This window comes from Eleutherodactylus coqui, chromosome 11, assembly GCF_035609145.1.
Source record: "Eleutherodactylus coqui strain aEleCoq1 chromosome 11, aEleCoq1.hap1, whole genome shotgun sequence".
Lineage (NCBI taxonomy): Eukaryota > Metazoa > Chordata > Amphibia > Anura > Eleutherodactylidae > Eleutherodactylus > Eleutherodactylus coqui.
In genome coordinates this window covers 72,728,600-72,749,548 of record NC_089847.1, presented here as the reverse complement: position 1 = coordinate 72,749,548, position 20,949 = coordinate 72,728,600, and the positions used below count along the sequence as shown (strand labels likewise).

General features: G+C 46.4%; 1 protein-coding gene across 2 annotated transcripts in view; it reads left to right on the top strand.

The window, feature by feature from the left end:
* Positions 1–20,949, top strand: part of LOC136581918 (calcium-responsive transcription factor-like) — a 45,452-nt gene that overhangs the window by 23,048 nt on the left and 1,455 nt on the right. Inside the window, exons 5-6 of one of the 2 annotated variants that reach the window (XM_066582587.1) lie at positions 9,539–9,649; positions 20,785–20,928. In XM_066582587.1, the coding sequence (XP_066438684.1) occupies positions 9,539–9,649; positions 20,785–20,928 (255 nt within the window). The remainder of the gene's footprint in view (positions 1–9,538; positions 9,650–20,784; positions 20,929–20,949) is intronic. The other variant, XM_066582588.1, reaches the window with a different exon arrangement.

Genomic DNA, 20,949 nt, shown 5'->3' with positions numbered 1-20,949 from the left:
TGTGTGCTGTACCAAAAAAGCAGTTTTTAAAACGACAGAATTGCCAAAAAAAGAAAATCACAATTTTTTCCTTTTGCTTTGCTTCAATTCATTCAAAAACTGTGGGGTCAAAATGGTCAGTACACCCCTAGATAAATTCGTTAAGGGGTCTAGTTTTCAAAATGGGGTCACTTGTGGGGGTTCTCTTTGATTTTGGCCGCTCAAGAGCTCTACAAATGTGCTATGGGGCCTAAAACGCCTTCAAGGAAAATCTATGTTCTTAAAGCCACCGACTACTCCTTTCGTTTTGGGCCCCATTGTGCATCCAGACATGAGATTAGGGCCACAATGGGTATGTCTCTGAACACGGGAGAAACAGGGGTATCCATTTTGGGGTGAAAGGCTTCATTCATGCGTGTGGTGTACAAAAAAAGCTGTTTTTAAAATGACAGAATTGACAAAAAAACGAAAATCACAATTTTTTCCTTTTGCTTGGCTTGAATTCATTCAAAAACTGTGGGGTCAAAATGGTCAGTACACCCCTAGATAAATTCGTAAAGGGGTCTAGTTTTCAAAATGGGGTCACTTGTGGGGGTTCTCTTTGGTTTTGGCCACTCAAGAGCTCTACAAAAGTGCTATGGGGCCTAAAACGCCTTCAAGCAAAATTTATGTTCTGAAAGACACCGACTACTCCTTTCATTTTGGCTCCCGTTATGCATCCAGACATAAGATTAGGGCCACAATGGGTATGTTTCTGAACACGGGAGAAACGGGGGTATCCATTTTGGTGTGTAAATCCTCATTTTCATGGGCTCTATAGGAAAAAAATATGTCTTTAAAATGACATATTTGCAAAAATATGAAATTTTATTTTTTCTCCCCTAAATTGAACTAATTCCTGAAAAAAACTGGTGGGGTCAAAATACTCATGACCCCCCTCAGTGAATACACTAAGGGATGTAGTTTTTAAAATGGGGTCATTTGTGGGTGTATCTATTATTCTGACACTTATGAGCCTTTGCAAACTTGGCTTGGTGCAGGAAAACAAAGTGCTCCTCAAAATGCTGAAAAGTAATGTTAAATTTGTACGTCCTCTAAATGGTTAAAAAAACACAAGTTTTTCAAGTGTGCATTCAGAATAAAGTAAACAGATGGAAATACATATCTTATCAAAAATTTGTACAGTATGTTTGGACATATTTGAGATATTACGGTTGAAAATGTGAAAAAATGACAATTTTTTTCAAAATTTTTCCAATATTGGTACTTTTTAATAAATATACACAAATTATATCGGTCTCTTTTTACAACCTAAATGAAGTACAACATGTGGCGAAAAAACAATGTCAGAATCACTTGGATATGTAAAGCCTTTACGGAGTTATGCCACGTTGAACGACGCATGTCAGACTTCCAAAATTTGGCTCCGTCACTAAGGCGCAAACAGGCTTCGTCACTAAGGGGTTAAAGAGTCCTTGAGTTTTCAGATGACTTTTCAGAATAAGCTGCCATGTGTGTACCTGAGGAGTAACACTATTTCTAGCCTTTATATGACATGTATCTGTCATTTTTCCCATCTACAGGGTCTATATGTGATTCTCCATCCTCTCTGGACTAGTGGGAGGAGCTGTTGCTGGAATGTGTTTCTAGAGACTGTACACAGAGAACTGCGGAGATTATTCTCTCTGTTGCGCACACGTACTCATATAGGAGTGTACAGCAAGATTTAGTAGTGCACATTGTATGGCAGCAGATGTCTCAGCATTAGCTCCAGCATTTATATCTGGCTCTCCCCCTCCCAGTTCAATGAGCAGAATGATTCATCCTCTGGTGTAGCATAGTAACATAGTATGTTAGGCCAAAAAAAGACACATGTCCATCCAGTTGGGCCTATTTTTCCGCAATGTTGACCCAGAGGAAGGCAAAAAAAACTGAGGTAGAGGCCATTTAAGGGAAAAATTCCCTCTCGACTCCAGTCTGGCAATCTGAATAATACCTGTATCAACAACCCTTCTGAAGTTTAGAGATAACATGCAATATTGTAACACTCAAGAAAGGCGTCCAGGCACCTCTTAAACGCTTATCGAGTTTGCAATCGCCACATCCTCAGGCAGAGGTTCCATAGTTGCACTGCTCTTACAGTAAAAAGCCCCCTTCTTTCCTCTAGATCTAGAAGATGCCCCATTGTTAAGGTCCTAGCCCTGGGTATAAATAACCATGGGAGAGATCTCTGTATATATTTGTTCCCCAAAATAAGACCCTGCCTTATATTAATTTTGGTGCCAAAAGAGGCACAGGGTCTTATATTCTGGAAGAAGTCTTATACTCACCTAGCAGGCGACATCCGGGTCCTTCGTGCTGGTCTCCAGTGCCTCGGCAGGCTTCCGTGTAGTCCTCAATGCTGAAGGAGCATCTCTTAAATACCCCCCTCCAGCAAGCGAGTGCTCTAATTGGCTGAAGAAGCGCTCGTGAACAAATCAAAGCCGGCACTCAATGAACCAATCACAGCCATTCATTGAATTACATCATTGAATGGCTGTAATTGGTTCATCGAGGGCCGACTCTGATTGGCTGAGGAAGCGCTTGTAAACTAATCAGAGCACTTTCTTGCTGGAGGCGGGATATTCAAGCCCCATCACCAGCAAGAGATGCTCCGTGAGCATTGAGGTTTACACGGAAGCCTACCGCAGCGCCAGAGACCAGCGCAAGAGACCCGGACGCCACCTGCTAAGTGAGTATTGCTTTTTTTCATGTAGTGTAGCTAGGGCTTATATTTTTTTGGAGGGCTTCTATTTCAAACCCACCCCTCCACCACCCACTGAAAATCAGGATCTGGCTTATTATTGGGGTAGGTCATATTTTCAGATCAACACTGTAGGTTTCTCCTCAACCATCTTTGTTCTAAAGTAAACCCCAATTTTGATAACCTCTCTTTAGTAAAATCCAGATATACAAGATCCAATGACTCCCCTCGGTCCAGTCTAGAACTTACCTCCTCATAGAAGCTGATCAGGTTGGTTTAACAGGGGCGATCTCTCACAAACCCATACTGATATGGAGTTATACAGCTATTTTACTTGAAATATTTCAGGATAGCGTCTCTTAGAAACCCTTCAAACGTTTTACCCACACTAGAAGTAAGACTTAATCGCTTGTAGTTTCCAGGTTCACTCTTTGACCCTTTTTTTTGTATATCCTCACCACATTGCCTATGCGCCAATCCAGTGGAACAGACCCCATCACTATAGAATCCTTAAATATAAGAAACAACGGTCTGTCTATCACTTTATTTGATTTCCTTAAAACCCGGGGGTGTTTGCCATAGGGATCCAGCGATTTGTCTAATTTAATCTTTTTTAAGCGGCTCTGCACTTCTTCCTGGGTAAAACTGGGGACATTTAGTGGAGAGTTTAAGTTATCACTCTGCAGCTTATCTGAGATTTCTTCTGTGAACATACTGGAGAAAAAACTAATAAATTTGCTTTCTCCTCATCACACTGGTTTTCTCCTCCTAACCCTTTTATTCCTGTAATGTACAAACCGCTCCTAGTAAGTAAGTTTTTAAGATGTTTTTAAACATCTGCCATTTATTGTCCGTACTCTTAATTTCCCCCAGTCGTCTCCACGACAGCACCAATTGAGATCGCCTCCTCCTGGTAGGACAGGAACATACTGAGAGGTTAAAAGCTCCCCCTCCCTTCCCCACTTTCCTCAGTGTCTTCCTGTCCTGCCAGGAGGCAGGATCGCTGAGAGGAGCTGGTGGAGAAGCCAGCGAAATTCTACATACAGGCGGATCGGAAGGCAGTGGCTCACCCTGTCCTCCCTTCTCAGCCAGACGACTCCCGGGACGCCACATGGGGTGGTAACCCCCGGGCCAGGTTCCTCCCGCGGCGGCCCATGGGGGGTACAAAGCGGGAGCCTCAGTCCCCCTCGTCCTCCGGCAGAAATTACAGCGCGGCGCTCCAGGAAGCCCTTTGACGGCAGGGGGTGGGGCGCCGCGTCACGTGTCCAGCGCGATGACGTCATCGCGTCTGCATCAGGAGCGGAGGGGGCGGGGCTTAGCGCAGGAGCGCGAAAATTCAAATAGGAACCTGAGAGAAGCCAGAACACCAGCACTACAGGTCGCAGGGTGTCTGCACTCACCGGTATAGAAATGAGTGCTCCAGCCCCAGAGACAGCTGAAACCTCAGCCTCAGCGGCCGTAAGTAGCCAGTGCGGCAAAAATACAATGCAAATATCCAGTATGTTGTATATGGAAAAATTGCATGTTTACCCGCAAAAATGCTTTGTTTGTCAGGGGGATAAAAAAGACATCCCCCCCCAGAACAAAACTGCGAAAATGCGTGGAATGCGGGACGAGACTGCCAGCCACGTACCAGAGGCCTCTATGCAAGGCATGCGTGGCTAGGCTAGTCAGAGAGGAATCGAGGGGATTCCTGGATGACGTTAGGAAGCTGGTGAAGGAGGAGGTTCGATCAGCTCTAACGTCACAGCCAGCACCGCCAGCAAAACGCCAGAAAAAGGCGTATGTTCCCGAGGAGCCTTCTGATTCCGAGAATTCCATCGGATCAGAGCAAGAGGAACAGGCGGCCGAGGAGTCCTCAGAGGAGGAGGACTACAGGAAATATTTATTCCATCAAGACGATTTGACGGAATTAATTAAATCAGTCAGGGCTACGCTAAAAATGGAACAGCCCAGAGAGCCGCGGACTCTACAGGACGAAATATTCGGTGGACTTGGGGAGAGGCGTAAACATACCTTCCCGGTCCACAAAAATATCACTAAAATAATTCAGAAAGAGTGGAGTAAACCAGACGCAGGTTACTTCTCCGCTCGAGGCGTAAAAAGGAGATACCCCTTGGAAGAGGAAGTTTGCGCAAGCTGGGAGGAAATACCTAAAGTAGACGTCCCGGTGGCCAAGGTAGCCAAGAGGACGACTCTTCCCTTTGAGGACGCCGCACAGCTAAAAGACCCCATGGATCGCAAGGCAGAGGGACTCCTAAAGAAATCATGGGAGGCAGCGGCAAACATCCTTAGGCCAGGGATCGCAGCCACTTGCGTGGCGCGGACCCTGGGGGTATGGTTAGAGCAGCTGGAACTACACCTGACCAACAAAACACCGAGGGATCAGATCCTTAACTCCCTTCCCATCTTGCGCATGGCAACTAACTTCCTAGCGGACGCCGCGGACGAGACCGTCAAACTTTCAGCAAAGGCCACAGCCCGCTCTAACTCAGCCAGAAGGGTGTTATGGCTGAGATCATGGTCAGGCGACCTGGCCTCAAAAAATAAATTATGTACCCTTCCATTCTACGGCCAATTTCTATTCGGACCGGACCTAGACAAAATTCTAGAAAAAGCGGCCGACAGAAAAAAAGGGTTCCCTGAAGAAAAGCCGCAGAGAGGGAAGACCTTTTCCCGGACTCCAATGCAGCAGCCCGAGGCCTACCGAGGCAAGGGCAAGACAGGCCGCTGGAGTTACCCCAAAGGGGGCAGAGGAAGGAATATCCTCTTCAACCCCCGCCAGGGGGAGCCGAAGCAGAGACCCTGACGCCATCCCCGTAGGGGCAAGGCTGGGGAGCTTTGTGGATCAATGGGCCGCAATCTGCGGGGGCCCATGGATCCCAAAGATCCTACAGTACGGATACCAGATAGAGCTAGTGTCCGTCCCCAGAAGGAAACTTATTACCACGGAAGCCTCAAAAAAACAGTTACATCTACTAAGGCAAAGCGTGCGCGACTTGCAACTATTAAACGCAATATCTCCCGTACCGCGAAACGAGGAAACCCAGGGCTATTATTCCAGGCTCTTTCTAGTAAAAAAAAACCCGGCGGGAAACACCGGACGATAATAAATCTGAAAGACCTGAACACCTGCGTCCGATACAGGAGATTCAAAATGGAAACCATCTCCTCGACAATAAAGTTGATCCCCAGAGGAGCCTACATGGCGTCCATCGACCTAAAAGACACTTATTTTCACATTCCGATCCACAAAGAGTCTCAGAAATACCTGCGGTTCGCAGTGGACATGGGCAGAAGAATAGAGCACCACCAATTCAGATGCCTGCCCTTCGGGATATCCTCAGCCCCCAGAATCTTTACCAAGATTATGGCGGAGGTGGCCGCCCACCTGAGAGAAAAATCGATCCTAGTAGTACCCTACCTGGACAACGTTCTATTAATAGCAGAGTCCAAAAAACTCCTAACAAAACACCTGGAGACAGTGCTAGAACTTCTCCAATCGTTAGGATGGATCATAAACTGGGAAAAATCCAGCCTAGATCCCGACAAGCAGAAGACGTTTCTGGGAATAACTCTCGACTCAGAATCGCAATGCTCCTACCTACCCGAGGAGAGAATACAAAAAATCCGCAGAATAGTCAAAACCTTACTACGAAGACGATTCTGCACAATTCGGGAGGCAATGTCTCTCCTGGGGAGCTTGACATCATGCATTCCAGGAGTAGCATGGGCCCAGGCCCACACCAGAGCCCTGCAGGCCGTAGTCCTATCCTCGTGGGACAAAAGGCAGTCCTCGTTAGGAGCAAGGATGTACATCCCAAACAGGGCGAAAACATCCCTGCGTTGGTGGACATCCCCAGAGAACCTGCGAAGAGGGGTTCACTGGCTACAAAACCCAGCCATCCACATCACAACAGACGCAAGCGCCTGTGGATGGGGAGCGCATGTGGGGAACCAATTTTTTCAGGGTCCCTGGCCTCAGAGGATAAAAGAACAGTCCTCAAATTACAGAGAACTACAGGCAGTTTGGCAGGTTCTACAGCAGTTGGGCAACTCGCTACAGAACCAACACATAAAGATACTGTCAGACAATGTCACCGCGGTCGCCCATATACGACACCAAGGTGGCACAAGATCTCCCGCACTGCAAAGCATCACACAGAAAATCTTTCACTGGGCAGAGGGCCGGATCCTCTCGATCACGGCAACCCACTTGAAGGGGACACTAAACGGAAAAGCAGACTTCCTCAGCAGGAAGCAAATAGACCCAGGAGAGTGGTCCCTCTCCCCAGAGGCATTCAGAATCCTAACCAACCGGTGGGGGACCCCACAGTTGGACCTCTTCGCAACCAGGGAGAACACAAAAGTAGGCAACTTTTTCTCCCTCCGGCCAGGAGATCGTCCGATAGCAGTAGACGCCCTAGGCCAGGACTGGGGACAAGGGTTGGCTTACGCCTTTCCTCCCATACCACTAATCCCCAGGGTCTTATAGCACTTCAGAACCCAGGGATGCACGCTAATCCTGGTGACCCCCTTCTGGCCGAAAAGAAGCTGGTTCGGTCTTCTGGCAACACTGAGCGTCCAGGACCCAGTCACCTTCCCTACCTGGACAGATCTTCTATCGCAGGGGCCACTGAACCACCCCGGCCTAGACAAACTCCATTTAACGGCATGGCTCTTGAGGAATCCTCACTAAGAAAGAAAGGATTTTCAGAGAAAGTAGTAGAAACCCTAATGTCCAGTAGGAAAAAGACGACCCACCTGATCTACCAGAAGGTCTGGAGAAGGTTTTCCTCATGGAGACAGGGAAGGGATCGCGGTGATCCTATCCCCGACACTCCGCTAATCTTAGAATTCCTGCAGGAGGGCTTAGAGATGGGCCTCTCCCCAAGCACCCTAAAGGTCCAAGTTTCAGCCCTTAGCGCCATTTGCGACACAAAATTCGCAGACGACAGATGGGTCCACAGGTTCCTAACAGCGGCAGCTAGACTACGCCCTAGGCCCATAAACCTGTTTCCAGACTGGAACCTTAATTGGGTTCTAGGGGCCATGACAGCGGTACCATTCGAACCGATCGAGGCGCTACCTATAAGAATGCTTACAATCAAGACCATCTTCTTAGTAGCCATCACCTCCGCAAGACGGGTTAGCGAACTACAGGCCTTGTCCATCCGCCACCCGTTCATGAAAATTGCAGACACCAAACTAATATTTAAAACAGACCCGGCCTTTATGCCAAAAGTAGTGTCAGATTTTCATAGGTCCCAGGATATAATAATCCCCTCATTTTTCAGTAACCCAAAAAACGAGGAAAGAACCCTAAGCTGTCTGGAAGTTAGGAGAGCAGTCCTAGCCTACATAGATACAACGAGCCACTGGAGGCGGGACGACAACTTGTTCGTCCAGTTCAGTGGCCCAAATAAGGGTAACAAAGCAGCAAAAAGGTCCATAGCCAGATGGATCCGCCTGGCCATCATAGAATCCTATAAGGCCCTCGGGAAGGAGATCCCGTTAGCTCTTAAAGCCCATTCCACAAGGGCAGTAGCGTCCTCATGGGCCGAACACAGCTCAGCCTCGGTCGAGCAGATTTGCAAGGCCGCAGTCTGGAAAAAACCCCACACGTTCACTAAACACTATAGGGTAAAAGTGCAGCAGGACGAGGACATGGCCTTCGGCCGCAAAGTCCTCTCGGCAGCAATCCCACCCTAATAAACTTTAGTTGGTACGTCTCAATTGGTGCTGTCGTGGAGACGACTGGGGGAAAAAATGGATTATACCTACCTGATAATCAGGTTTCCAGTAGTCTCCACGACAGCACCCGTACCTTCCCCCCCCCCCCCCCCCCCCCCTAAGAAAGTAATATAATATATAAATTCAAAAAATAAAAAAAAACCCCAGTTAGGGGAAGAAATTTAAGTTTAGCTCCTGCCCCGGCAATTCGTTAGAATCCACTGAGGAAAGTGGGGAAGGGGGGGAGCTTTTAACCTCAGTATGTTCCTGTCCTACCAGGAGGAGGCGATCTCAATTGGTGCTGTCGTGGAGACTACTGGAAACCTGATTATCAGGTAGGTATAATCCATTTTTTTGAGGACATTGTCCCAGTCAATAAGGTTAAGGGCATCGCTGAGCTGGTCGAACTCTGTCTTTCTAAAGTTTAATATTTACGTAGCTCACCTATAAAATTCTCTCTTTAAAAGAAGAGTTAAAATTATATATATTAAGGTCATTATTTCCCCGGTGCCCCCCAACCTGCACCCGTTATTCTATCAGGTCTGTTGGTTAATATTAAGTCCAAAATGGCCATCACTGTAGTTTGATTCTGAACAAATTGGGTAAGGTAATTATCTTTAGTTATTAACAGAAACTACCTTCATGGGATCCGCAGCTTTCGGATAGCTAGTTTATATCTGGATAGTTAGTTTCCCATAATGGTTACCTTACTGTTTCATTAATTTGCCTCAGTAATAGATTTTCAGTGGCTTCTGTTATGAGGCTTTTATTTTATTGTTTTTGCCTCCATATATATATCTGCCCATAGAAACTCCACATGTTTATCTCCCTCACACATATCCTCCCACAGTGTGGGCTTTAAACAGGATTTTACATAAAGACCCCCCCCACCTCCCCCTTCCGTTTTTTTTACAATCTCTTCAGAACCGTAACCCTGTGAGTTTACCTCCCAGTCACAGCTTTCATTCCATCAGGTCTCAGTTATTCCCACTATGTCGTTGTTTTCCTCATACACCATTACTTCCAGTTCGTCTTTTGAAATTTTATTATTTTAATTAACTAATTTCTGTTATCACTTTGAAGGCTACAGATAATGCTTCTGTACGTCGAAGGAAATCATTCCAACATACAAAGAAAATGGATTGTCCAGCAAAAATATATATATATCATATGTTGAAATTTCCGGGTTTTCAGGTAGGGTTGTGTAACATTACTGAGGTATATTTTTTATCATTTTACTAATACTTTCCTACTTATACAATTCTTTTATATGACCATATTTGTTGGTACATTTAATTCTCAAATGCTGAAACATATGCTGAGTTTTGCATTTACTCAAAAAATGTGTGTAGGTTCTAGGAACAACACTTTGTAACCCATAGAATGTTATTTCCACAGTAAATTTACACATTGGAGTTAACATTTAAAAACTGTTAGAGGAGTACATACCTTAAAGGGTCACTCCAGTGATTTTTTTTTTTTTTTTTTTTTTTATTATGTGACTAGTGTCCCAATATATAGGTTTGCTGCCGTAGTATTACATTGTTTAGTTATTCCTTTCAATCTTAAAGTTCCTAGAGCCCTTCTCTTTAGATGGGTCATGTGATTGCATTCTCACCACCCGGAATTCACTTGTCTCCATGTGCTGTCCAGGAGTCATTATTTAAGTCATCAGGCTTTCCTGTATGATGAAATTACAGGTACTATACCACACAGGCACTTCATGGGGGATGGGGCGATAAACTCCTATCACAGCCCGTGATGATGATGTCACACAGGTATAATGAAGATGATGCCCGTTTAGCCTCCTGACTTAATTTTGGCCTTTTAGCTCATTTAGCTGAATATAAAAGATAATAATAACCATACTGTCCTCCCAGCAGGCAGAGATGGCACAGGTCTCTCTGCTCATGTGATGTTTTGCTGATGCATTCTAGATTGCTAACACAGCACAGGGGGGGGGGGGGAAGCGGGGAGAAATTTTAACCTTAAGATGATGTCTGATAAGCATTGGACAGGAGACTTCACTACATGAAAGTGGTGGCAATCGGGTGAGGGGTGCAGGGGTGGCAAAAAAAATGTGCTTTTGCTGGAGTGGCCCTTTAATGTTTCATAACATAATATTTAGTGTATATGACAACTTGTCACAAAACACAAATAATCCTATATGTTTGTTTTTTGGAGTGTTTTTACTTAACTAGCATTCTATTGAGTACAAAATACTGAAGCCCCAGTTTCAGATGAGCATATTAACCCTTTCCAATCCACTGTCTGACCTCTGAAGACATTATGATTTAGGGCTGTACAGCTCCGATGTTGGAAGACGTCCGTCGGTGTGCTCTTACTGTATACTGCCAGCCTCTCTGTTGTCGGAGCCTATCCAACGTGTCACCTAATGCAGTACTGGCTTTAGCCAGCATATAGCTCCGTTGTATAACGACAAAAAAAAGTAAGCCCCCTAGGAAAACCAGGTTACAAATTGGATTGAAAAGGGTTAACAGTCTCCAATCCAGTGTTCTGCATTGTCCGACATTAAGATTTTCCTGCATAGCTCCGATGTGGGGCAAGGTCCAACTGATTTTTGTAACAGTATGCAGGACAGCGCCCCAATGTCGTAGGCTGTTCTGCATATGCATGTTCCAGTATACAGGATAGCGCATCCTGTAAGGTGAAAGCCCTCACTGACTGACTCGCCACTAATTCTCTAACTTTCTGATGTCATACAAACAGGAAATTTGGCAGGAGCATTCTTTACGTCCTAAAAAAAGAAAAGTAAAGGGGTCGCAACTCGATTATGCAATGCTAAGTGTAAAGGGATTGGTGCCCCTGCGTAATGTACCAAATCTAATTCTCTAACTTCCCGATGTCGTACAAACATAAAAAATTTGGGATGATCATTTTTTAGGCCCTAAATAGGAAAAGTTAAGGGGTCACAACTCAAAAATTCAATGCTAAGTGCAAAAGTATAGGCATCCCTATGTAATGTAACTTCCCGGTGTCGTACAAACATGAAATTTGGCATGACCACTGTTTAGGTCCTGAATAGGAAAACAAAAGGGGTCACAACTCAATTATTCAATGCTAATTGCAAAAGTAAGTGCACCCCTATGTAATGTACTTCTCGGTGTCGTACAAGTGTGAAATTTGGCGCGAGTATTCTCTAGGTCCTAAATGAGGAGAGTGGGAGGGGGGGGGGGGACAATCTGCAGTGGAACATTGGTACATACAGCCTGAGGAGAATCTAACGCTTCTCTGTGTATACATATTTTATTCCTCGGATACTCTAAAGCAGGGGTCCCCAACTCCAGTCCTCGGGGACCACCAACAGGTCATGTTTTCAGGATATCCTATAGTAAGAATACCTGTGGCAATGTCTGAGGCACCGACAATAATTACATCACCTGTGCAACACTGAGGAAATCCAGAAAATATGACTTGTTGGCAGTCCCTGAGGACTGGAGTTGGGGAACACTGCTCTAAAGTAACTTTGATACACCTGTATCAAATTAACTCGAGCGAGGCCGGGTATATCAACTAGTATACATATATTTACAGGATTATTGCAAATTATTTTCCTGATGCGAAATAATCAGAATTCACGTTTAATTTTCCAAAAATTACTGATAAAATCACCATGAGAGCTCCTTTACTTTTTTTTTCTTAGTAATTCCAAGGAATCCACAACATGTTTTCACACCCAAAATAAATAAGAGCTGGGGAGTGTGTGGGGGGGCAGGTAAAGTGGATTGGAAAGGGTTAAGGACCTGTTTTTGTACTTCTATTACGTAAGAGTATGCAGGCCTGATCTATAATACTGTGATGTTGGGTCCAGACACTAGTCTGTAAAACATGTGCAGAAATGTGCTTTTAAAGTTGCTTTCACACAGGCGACAAAATTGCACATTTTTGCAGCAATGCGATAGCGTGAAAAAGCGCGCATGCGTGACGCCCATGCTTTTCAACAGGTTCATTCACATTAGCGATGTTTTCTCTGATGCATCTTGTGAGGAAAAACATTGTGGCATGCTCGATATTACTGCAATTTGCATTTTGGTTTTTTGTAGCCTATGTTTCCTTATGGAGCCTTTTGTTTTTGTCACATCGCAACATAAGAAATTGCGGTTTTCATGTGATGCTACTTTACCATTAGAAAATATCCCTACACTGAAAATAAGCCCTAGCTGCACTCCACATAAAAAAAAATAATGACCTCTTACCTGAAAGGCTCGGCCTGGGTCCTCCTGCTGTTTTCTTGATCTGATTTTAAAAAAAAAAGGTTTATTGAGTTTTTGATTTTAATTTACAGTACAAACATGAAATCACGTATACTAAATTACAGTATAAGAAAAATTAAATGTACAGTTTGCATATTCTTTTGCATAGGTACGAACTTATAAATTCTAGAGCAGGATACTCTGAGTCCCTCCTCCTCCCCTAGGTCCGAACTTCTAGGGGAACGGTAAATGAGGAGGCCCGAGGGGGGGTGGGTCATAGCCCAGCCCTAAAGCATGCAAAACCTAGAAAACTTTAACATGTAGGGTGAAAGTAGTATATGTATACTAGAGAGGGAGAAGTAAGAGGGTGGTAGAAGGTGGGGGCGGGGGGGGAGGTTTGTGGGGCAACGGGGGCTAAGCAGTGAGTCTCAAAATGCCAGCGCTAAGCAGTCGCTCTCTCCCTTACCACATGTCCAGGCGTTTCATTGCTCCAGTGCAGCTCCACTCCTGAGTCCAGCGTCCGGGGTCTGATGTGCTCCCCCTGTCTTGAGGGAATGTTAGGGGTGGCATTTTAGCTTTCCCCTCCCGAGGTGGGTCTCCCGCTTCAAGTCAGTCAACTTAAAGAGGTTTGAGATTGTTGTTTGCCCTTTCTCAACTCCCTCCAGGGGTGCCATGTAAGGATGAAGTCCTCCTGTGTGTTCCTTGACAAGCTTGTTAGTTCCTCTAGGTTGCAGATTGTGTCAACCTTCTCCCTCCATTGGTTTAAGGTGGGTGGGGATTGTTGAAGCCAGTGAAGCGGGATTAAGGCTTTTGCAGCGTCTATCAGGTGAGCTGTCAGTTTGTGTTTGTGTGGGTGGAAGTTCGTGGAGGGTCTCCACAGGAAGATCATGTCCGGTGTGATTTTTAGGTTTGGGGATAAAGCTCTCAGGTCGCTTTCCACTTCTTTCCAGAAGGGCACTATTTTTGGACATTCCCACCAGATATGGAGGTAGGATCCTATTTTATTGTTGCATCTCCAACATTTGTTATGGGGCGCTAATTTGTAGTCATTTAACCATTGGGGAGTTTTGTACCACCGTACTAAAAGCTTGTAGTGGCTTTCCTGCATTAGGACACAAGGGGACAGACCGTAAGCTGTTTTCAGTATGAGTTTTACCTCCGCTGTTGACAGGGAGATCTTTAGTTCTTTTTCCCAGGAGCTTATGAAGCTAGGTTTGGTAGTTCGGGGTGGGGCTATGTAGTTCTTGCGAATATTGGAAATTTTTTTTTGTTTTGAACTACTCTCTTCCATTATTTTTTCAAAGGTTGTGCTTGGTCTAGTTGACCTGAATTTAGCTAAGAACTCGCTTATCACTTTTTTAGTGTGTGATGCCTGGAGAAAGGAGAGTTTGATGTTGGGGGCTAGCGATGTCAGGATGTCCTCTATAGGTTTGTGGGCCAGTAGCTGTATGTCATTTATTTTAGTTCCTTTAAATTGTTTCCATATGCTTGTTGAGCCAGGGTCTGGCCTCTTTCCGAGTACTCTGCCCAGACTTCGGATTGGTGTTAGGGGAGAAGGGTCTGGTGCTAGTTCTCCTTTGAATTTGTCCCATGTTTCGCACGGTCCCCTTATGAGTGGGTCAAAATTCTTTGCCCTGTACTGGGATTTCTTGGGAAACCACAGGTCCTCTATCAAGGACTCCCCGTATGAGGCTATCGCTATTTCTTGTAGCAATGGGTCTCTAGAAGGGTGTGTTAATTCCATCCAGTAGTTAATTTGGACAGAGTGAAAATAATCCTGGAAGTTCGGTAAGTCTATGCCTCCTTCCGTTCTCCTCTTAGTCAGCAGATTATATGCTAGTCTGGGTCTTTTCTGTTTCCAGACAAAACTAGTGCAGATAGAACGCAAAGTTTTGAAGAACGTGGTTGGGAGGTATATTGGGATCATGCATATTTTATATAACGCCACTGGTAAGATATACGCTTTTAAGATATTTTTTTTCTCCCAAACCACGAGAGGGAAGGGAGGTCATAGGTTCTTAATAGGCTTTTGAGTAGGCTAACTAGAGGCCGGAAGTTTTGGGAGTATAGGTCTTCTGTTCTCTTGGTCAGTTTGACCCCCAGGTAATCCACTTCCGACTCAGACCACGTGAAGAGTGAGCTGGATCTCAACGGGGGGCACTGCGATTCCGGGATTGAGATATTTAGGATTGTGGATTTGGCAAAGTTCACTTTGAAGTTTGCTAGGGATCCGAAATCGTGTAGTAACGAGGCTAGTCTGGGTATGCTCCTCTCTGGTTTGGTAACCACGAACATCACATCGTCCGCGAACGCTGCCGCGGATAGTGTGCTCGAGTTTATTCTCAAACCTTCTATAATTGGATCTTGTCTTACCCACTGCAAAAGAGGTTCCATGGTGAGGATGAAAAGCGATGGGGATAGAGGGCATCCCTGGTGTGTCCCGTTACGGATCTCAAATGTGGGGGATAGTGTTTCGTTTATTTTTAATCTGGCGTGGGGTGTTGCGTATAGGGAGAGAATGGCCGAGATAAATGTTGGGGGGAATTTGAGGCGAAGTAACACTCTTTCCATGAAGACCCAGTTCACTCTATCAAAGGCCTTTTCAGCATCTGTGCTGACAAAGGCCATTGGTATTTTCTGGCTGCGGGCATATTTAGTGGCGTGAAGCAGTTTAAGGCAGTTTTCTTTGCCCTCTCTGCCTTTTACAAAGCCGGTTTGTTCCGGGTTTATCAGGTCTGGGATGAGCTACCTTATCCTTCTGGCTAGTAGTTTGGCCCAGATTTTTACATCTAGATTAATAAGCGAGATTGGCCTGTAACTACTGCACTGTTCGGGGTCTTTGCCCTCTTTATGAATGAGGGTGATGTGTGCCTCTTGAGCCTGTCTGGCTAGGTGGGATCCGTTTTTAGTAGGGCGTTAAAGGTCTGTCGGGCTATGAGCTGTGGCTTGAAGGTTTTGTAGTAGTTTAGAGAGAGACCGTCAGGTCCTGGGCTTTTCCCTTGCGGAATAGAGTCTATGTCCTCTTCTACTTCCTCGCTCGTAATTGGGGACAGGAGCGTAGTCGCGTCTGTCTCGTTGAGACCCTGAAGTTCTAGGGACCTCAGAAATGCGTCTATCCTCTCCGGGGTGTTTTGACTAGTGGAGAAGGGTTCCGAGTCCTCCAAGTTGTACAGTTGTGAATAGAATTGGTTAAATTCCTTTGCTATATCAGTTGTAGTGAACACTATAGTTCCTTCTCGTGTTTTTATTGAAAGGATTGCGTTTCTAGTTTCGGTTTTCTTCAGCATTGCTGTTAATTTGCTTCCTCGGTTCCCGTGGGCATAGAAGGCCTGCTTAAGGTACATGTGTGTTTTATTAAATTTTTACTGTGAGGCGGGAGCGGAGCTGGTATCTCAAGGAAGCTAGTTCTTCGAGATTGTTTTTGGACTGGGAGAGTTTTGTAACGTATTCTAGTTTTGAGATCTGTTTTAACAAGTTATCAATTTCTCTTTGTTTGTCTCTTAACCCTTGTGCCCAGAGCTATAAATAAGCCTCTCACGTAGGCCTTGTGAGCCTCCCACACCATAGGAACCTCGACGCTACCTTCCATGTTGTTTTTGAAATATTCTTCTAATGAGTCTCCTAATTTAGTTTTTTCATCTAAAGGGGCCAATAGCGAGTCGTTCAAACGCCATCTCCACTCGCCCGGAGTCACCTGCTGTATGCGAATATCTATATAGACAGGGGCATGGTCGGAGACCGTGGCCGACCCCATGTTGGCTTTTTTCAGGTGAGACACCAGGCTAGCGGAGGCAAATAAATAATCCAGTCTCTGGTAGGTGGAATATATTGACGAGAAGTGGGAGAAGTCTTTATCAGAGGGGTGGAGGTATCTCCAGGTGTCCAGGACTCCCAGATCTTGTAAGGAACAATGTAGCCTTTTAAGTTTTGATTGGGGGATCTGTGAGCGCCCTGTTGAGTCTAGGAGTGGATTCAGGGTGACATTAAAATCTCCTCCTAGTATTATGTGTCCTTCTGCAAACTGTTTGAGGGTCTCCAGCTGTTTAACCAGCCAGGGGACTTGTTCGTTATTAGGCGCGTATAGACTTGCGATAGTTAGTTTGGTGTTTTCTATTGTGCCTTTAAGGACTATAACCCTTCCCTCTCCATCTGTGTACTTGGAATCTAGTTTAAATGGGATTGATTTGTGGAAGAGGATAGCTACGCCTTTGGATGCTGAGCTTGGGTGATTATTATGAAAGTGTTGCTGAAAACCCAGCCCCGGGAGTGGGAAATGCCTGTCCTTTTTAAAATGCGTCTCCTGGAGTAGGAGTATTTTGGGTTTACTCTTTTTCAGTAGATGAGATATGTTGTGTCTCTTACCTGGAGAGTTCAGACCCCGGATGTTGAATGTCACGAAGCGCACTGACTCCATGATCCCGTAGAGTATTCGCGTAGGGGTTTCGCCTGTTAGTTGGATAAGAAAAGAGAGAGAGGGAGAGCACTACTATGCAAGGTCCTGTCCTCGGTGTCCAGACGCAGGCGCGTATGGGTAGTGAGTAGAGGGGGAGGTATGCAGCGCGGGTGTTCAGGTGGAGGGGGTGAGGTGTTAGGGTGTGATATATGCACTAGATGAGAGCCCGAGAAACCCCGGGGGTCCCGGTGTCGTTTTAGAGGGGGAGTACGGTGGAATCCTAGGCGATTCCTTGTAGCTCGTCTGTAGCTAAGGTGTGGGGTTTTTGATTTTAGATAGCGGTCTCAAGTAGGGCCTGCCCGGGGATAGGGCCGACTCCATCGCAGCTTGAGAATTAGCGGGGGGGGGGGGGAGGAGAGTGTTAGTAGGTTAGAATAAACAGTAAAATGTCTCCATAATGTGGGTCAACTTTTGTCAAACCATTGGATAACCGAACTTCACATTTCAGGATTAGTAGTCCTCTGTGAGGCAGAGGTCATTTGTCTTTGCTCCCGAGGGATCGACTATATCCCCCTCCTCATGTGTCGTCATGGAGTGATCCATCTTTGCTTTTCTTTCTCTTGCCTCTCGGGGATTTAGAGCTCCCTGTGGGGAGGTCCGTCCCCGGAGTGGCCAACATGGGAAAGGATGGGAGGTCCGGCAGAGGGAGCCACTTGGGTACTTCAATTGGTTCTATTTCTAAGAGATGCCAGCTTCTCTGGAGGTCGTCTGGTGTGCGAATGTTGATTCTTCGGCCTCTAAGATTGATTCCCAGGCCAAATGGGAACAGCCATGAGTATTTGATGTCTCTTGCTCTTAAGGCCTCGAGTAGAGTTCTCATCAGACGGCGTTTAGTCCGTGTAGTCGGGGCTAGATCTTGGTAGATATGTATTGCTGCCCCCTCGTATAGTAAGTCCTTGGTGTTTCTCGACGCCTCCAAAATTGCTTGCGCTTCAGGGAAGGTCAGGAGCTTACAGATTGTGTCTCTTGGAGGGTCTGTTCCAGACGATGGGGGTCTCAGAGACCTATGGATACGCTCAACTGAAATTTGTGCGGCTCTTTCGCGTCCCAAGAGGAGAGTAAATATTTCTGTGGCGACCTTTGGTAGCACATCTGCGGCCCATGATTCTGGTAGACCTTTTATTCTTATGTTATTTCGCCTGTTGCGATTTTCTAGGTCTTCCTGCATAGTAAGGGCTTGGTTTAGATAATGGTGTTGTTCTGTGACTGCCTGCGCCAGTTCCGTTGAGTGTGCAGTTAGATTTGCTGTGGAAGTCTCTAGAGCCTCCACCCTTCTTCCCATCGACTTTAATTCCTCCTTAATATGAGAGGTCAGACATGATAGGTCTTACTGCGCTTGTGATTAGGTCTCTCATGAAGCTTCGTGAGAGTTGTTCGTTTTCTTCGCCTTCTGAGGAGACCTCTTCTTCCCTCTCTGTGTTGGGAGGGGCTGGTATCGAGAGGTTTAGTGCTTTCTTGCTAGTCGGGTGAGGTGATCTGGATGTTCTTTCTTTCAGGAATCTTTGCATGTCGGTTTGACCTTTTGGTGGGCCGAGGAGTGCCTAGTGTGTCGCTACTCCTGTCCCTGTTGTTTTTTCCCATCCTGTTGTTAGGACGACTTATGAATTATGATTTTGAGTAGTACGATGAAGCCCGCTTCCCCGGTGCGTCCCCCCTAGGCGGCCATTATGCGCAAGGGTCTTTCGTCGTCAATCGAGAAGTGCCCGTTGTGGCTGTGAATGCTAGTAGTGGTTGGCAGTTCTGTCGTCTTGCGTTGGGGGCTTTGCTAATGTGATAGGTCGCACTTGGGATGGGTTTGTTCACCCGGGTTCTAGTTGTGGGGGGGATCGTGGGTATACGGGTTTTCCTGATGTAGCTGTGTGAGCTGTATATTCAGTTCTCAGGGGAGCTCTCTTCAGTAGGTCGGGGAGAACGGGGTTTGGGGACCCTCTTAAGACGTTGGAACTCTATTTGCACGGTTCCTTGAAAAAGTTCAGGCACCGCCTGTGGAGTAGTTGTCTGGTTATGACGTTGGGAGCCCTGCTGTGTCTCTCCCCCCTCAGTTCTTATGACAAAGTCCAGCAAGTCGGGGGTTAGTTGGCGCCGTTCACCTTTTCTTGTACTGCTCGGGAAGGGGGGGGGGGGGTACGCTTGATCTTTGCATGGACAGGTGATGGGGGTTCGGCCCCTAATGGTGGCGAAAAGTGGCGGTGGGGCGGGAAGTCCGCGGCCGGTGAGGGAGCGGGGTGGCAGCGGGACCGTGCTTATTAAGTGGAGAGTACCTGCTTGGTTGAGTCTCTGCCAGCCCGGGTACGTGGAGCTGAGCACTGTCAGTGCTGTTTCCCCGCTGATTGGAGGTGCCGGGTCGCCTGCTTATTCATTCCACTTTCCCCTCCTGGTTGGGGGGATGAGCGTGTGTGCTCTTCGCTGGAGCGATTGATGGGGGTGCAGCTCCTGGTGGTGATGGGGAATGGCGGGATAGCCGCGGCTGGTGGGGGTGCGGGGAGGCTGCAGGGCCGTGCTTTTTAGGTGTATAGTGTCTGTTTTTGAAGGTGCCCTGCCGGCCCTGGTGTGTAGGGTGGAACGTAGCCCTTACTTTTCTCCCGCTGGTTAATGGCGCCGGTTCCCCTGCTTCTTTCCGCTTCCCCTCCTCTGCTGTGCTGCTGTTTAGCCTTCCCCCAGCAGCCTGTACATACCCCTTCACGTCGGGTTTTGGCTGGAATGCCTCTACGGGTAGCCTCTTTGGATGCGCTGCTTGTTTAAGGCAGGTGGGGTGCCGTTGCGCCGCGCGCTTCCGAGTCGGTGCGAAAATTTAGTCCCCGGCTTCAGGCCGGGAACTAGGCCTCGGCAGGTAACTTCTTCGGGGGGGGGGGTCCGGAATGTGTCCTTCTGCTCCCTAGGTCTCAGAGAAGCTAATGCTATTAATGAGCAGTGGATCCAAGGGATGAACAGGCTGTAAACTCCACTCAGCCGCTTCTGGGTGCAGGAGTAGAAGTTCCGTGTGACTGCTGTCTCTGATCGCTAGGCCACGCCCCTGCTTTCTTGATCTCTGTCATGCATTCTGCAGTCCTCGATCGCCCACAGAAGATCACTTCCTGGTTGTGGGATTCATGAATCCTGCCTCCAGGAAGCGATGGCTCTGATTAGTTTTTGAGCGCTACTCAGCCAATCAATGCAGCACTGGATAAACCAATTCTATGGCTGCAATTGGTTCATCCAGTGCTGCATTGATTGGCTGAGCAGCAGCCAAAGAACCAATCAACAGCCAGCACATTGTGGAGGCGGTATTTATGAATTGGCTGAGCTGCGACATTGATTGGCAAATTCATACTTTTTTTTTTTTTTTGAGTGCAGCTAGGGCTTATTTTCAGCATAGGGCTTAACCTCGCGAAAAAATCATGCGAGTTTGTCGCGAGCAGCAGCGAAAGCGATGCATGATTTTCACGATAAAACACATCGCTGATGCTACAAAATCGCGGGACAAAGCTGCGATATCACTGTCTCCCATGTGAAAGAGGCCTAATATGTACATCTTTTCTAAATGATCACTTTGGTGTTTAAGTGTTGCTTGCCAAGGATCTGTCAAACACCTTATAGCACGAATATTTAAATCTTGGGCAGTCCGCAGTTATCAAAATATAGGTTTTTTGATAGCTTAACAAAAAATAAATTTTATTTTGTAGCTTAAAAAGAAGTCTGAATGGCGAATGAGATCGGCATCAAAGAAACTAAGGGATGCGTTGGAAAAAAATATTGAGTTGAAACACTGCTATGTAATTCTCTTCCCACCACTATCCCATCATAACAACCATCCTGTAGATGGAAAGGTACATTTTGCCCTAATTTTA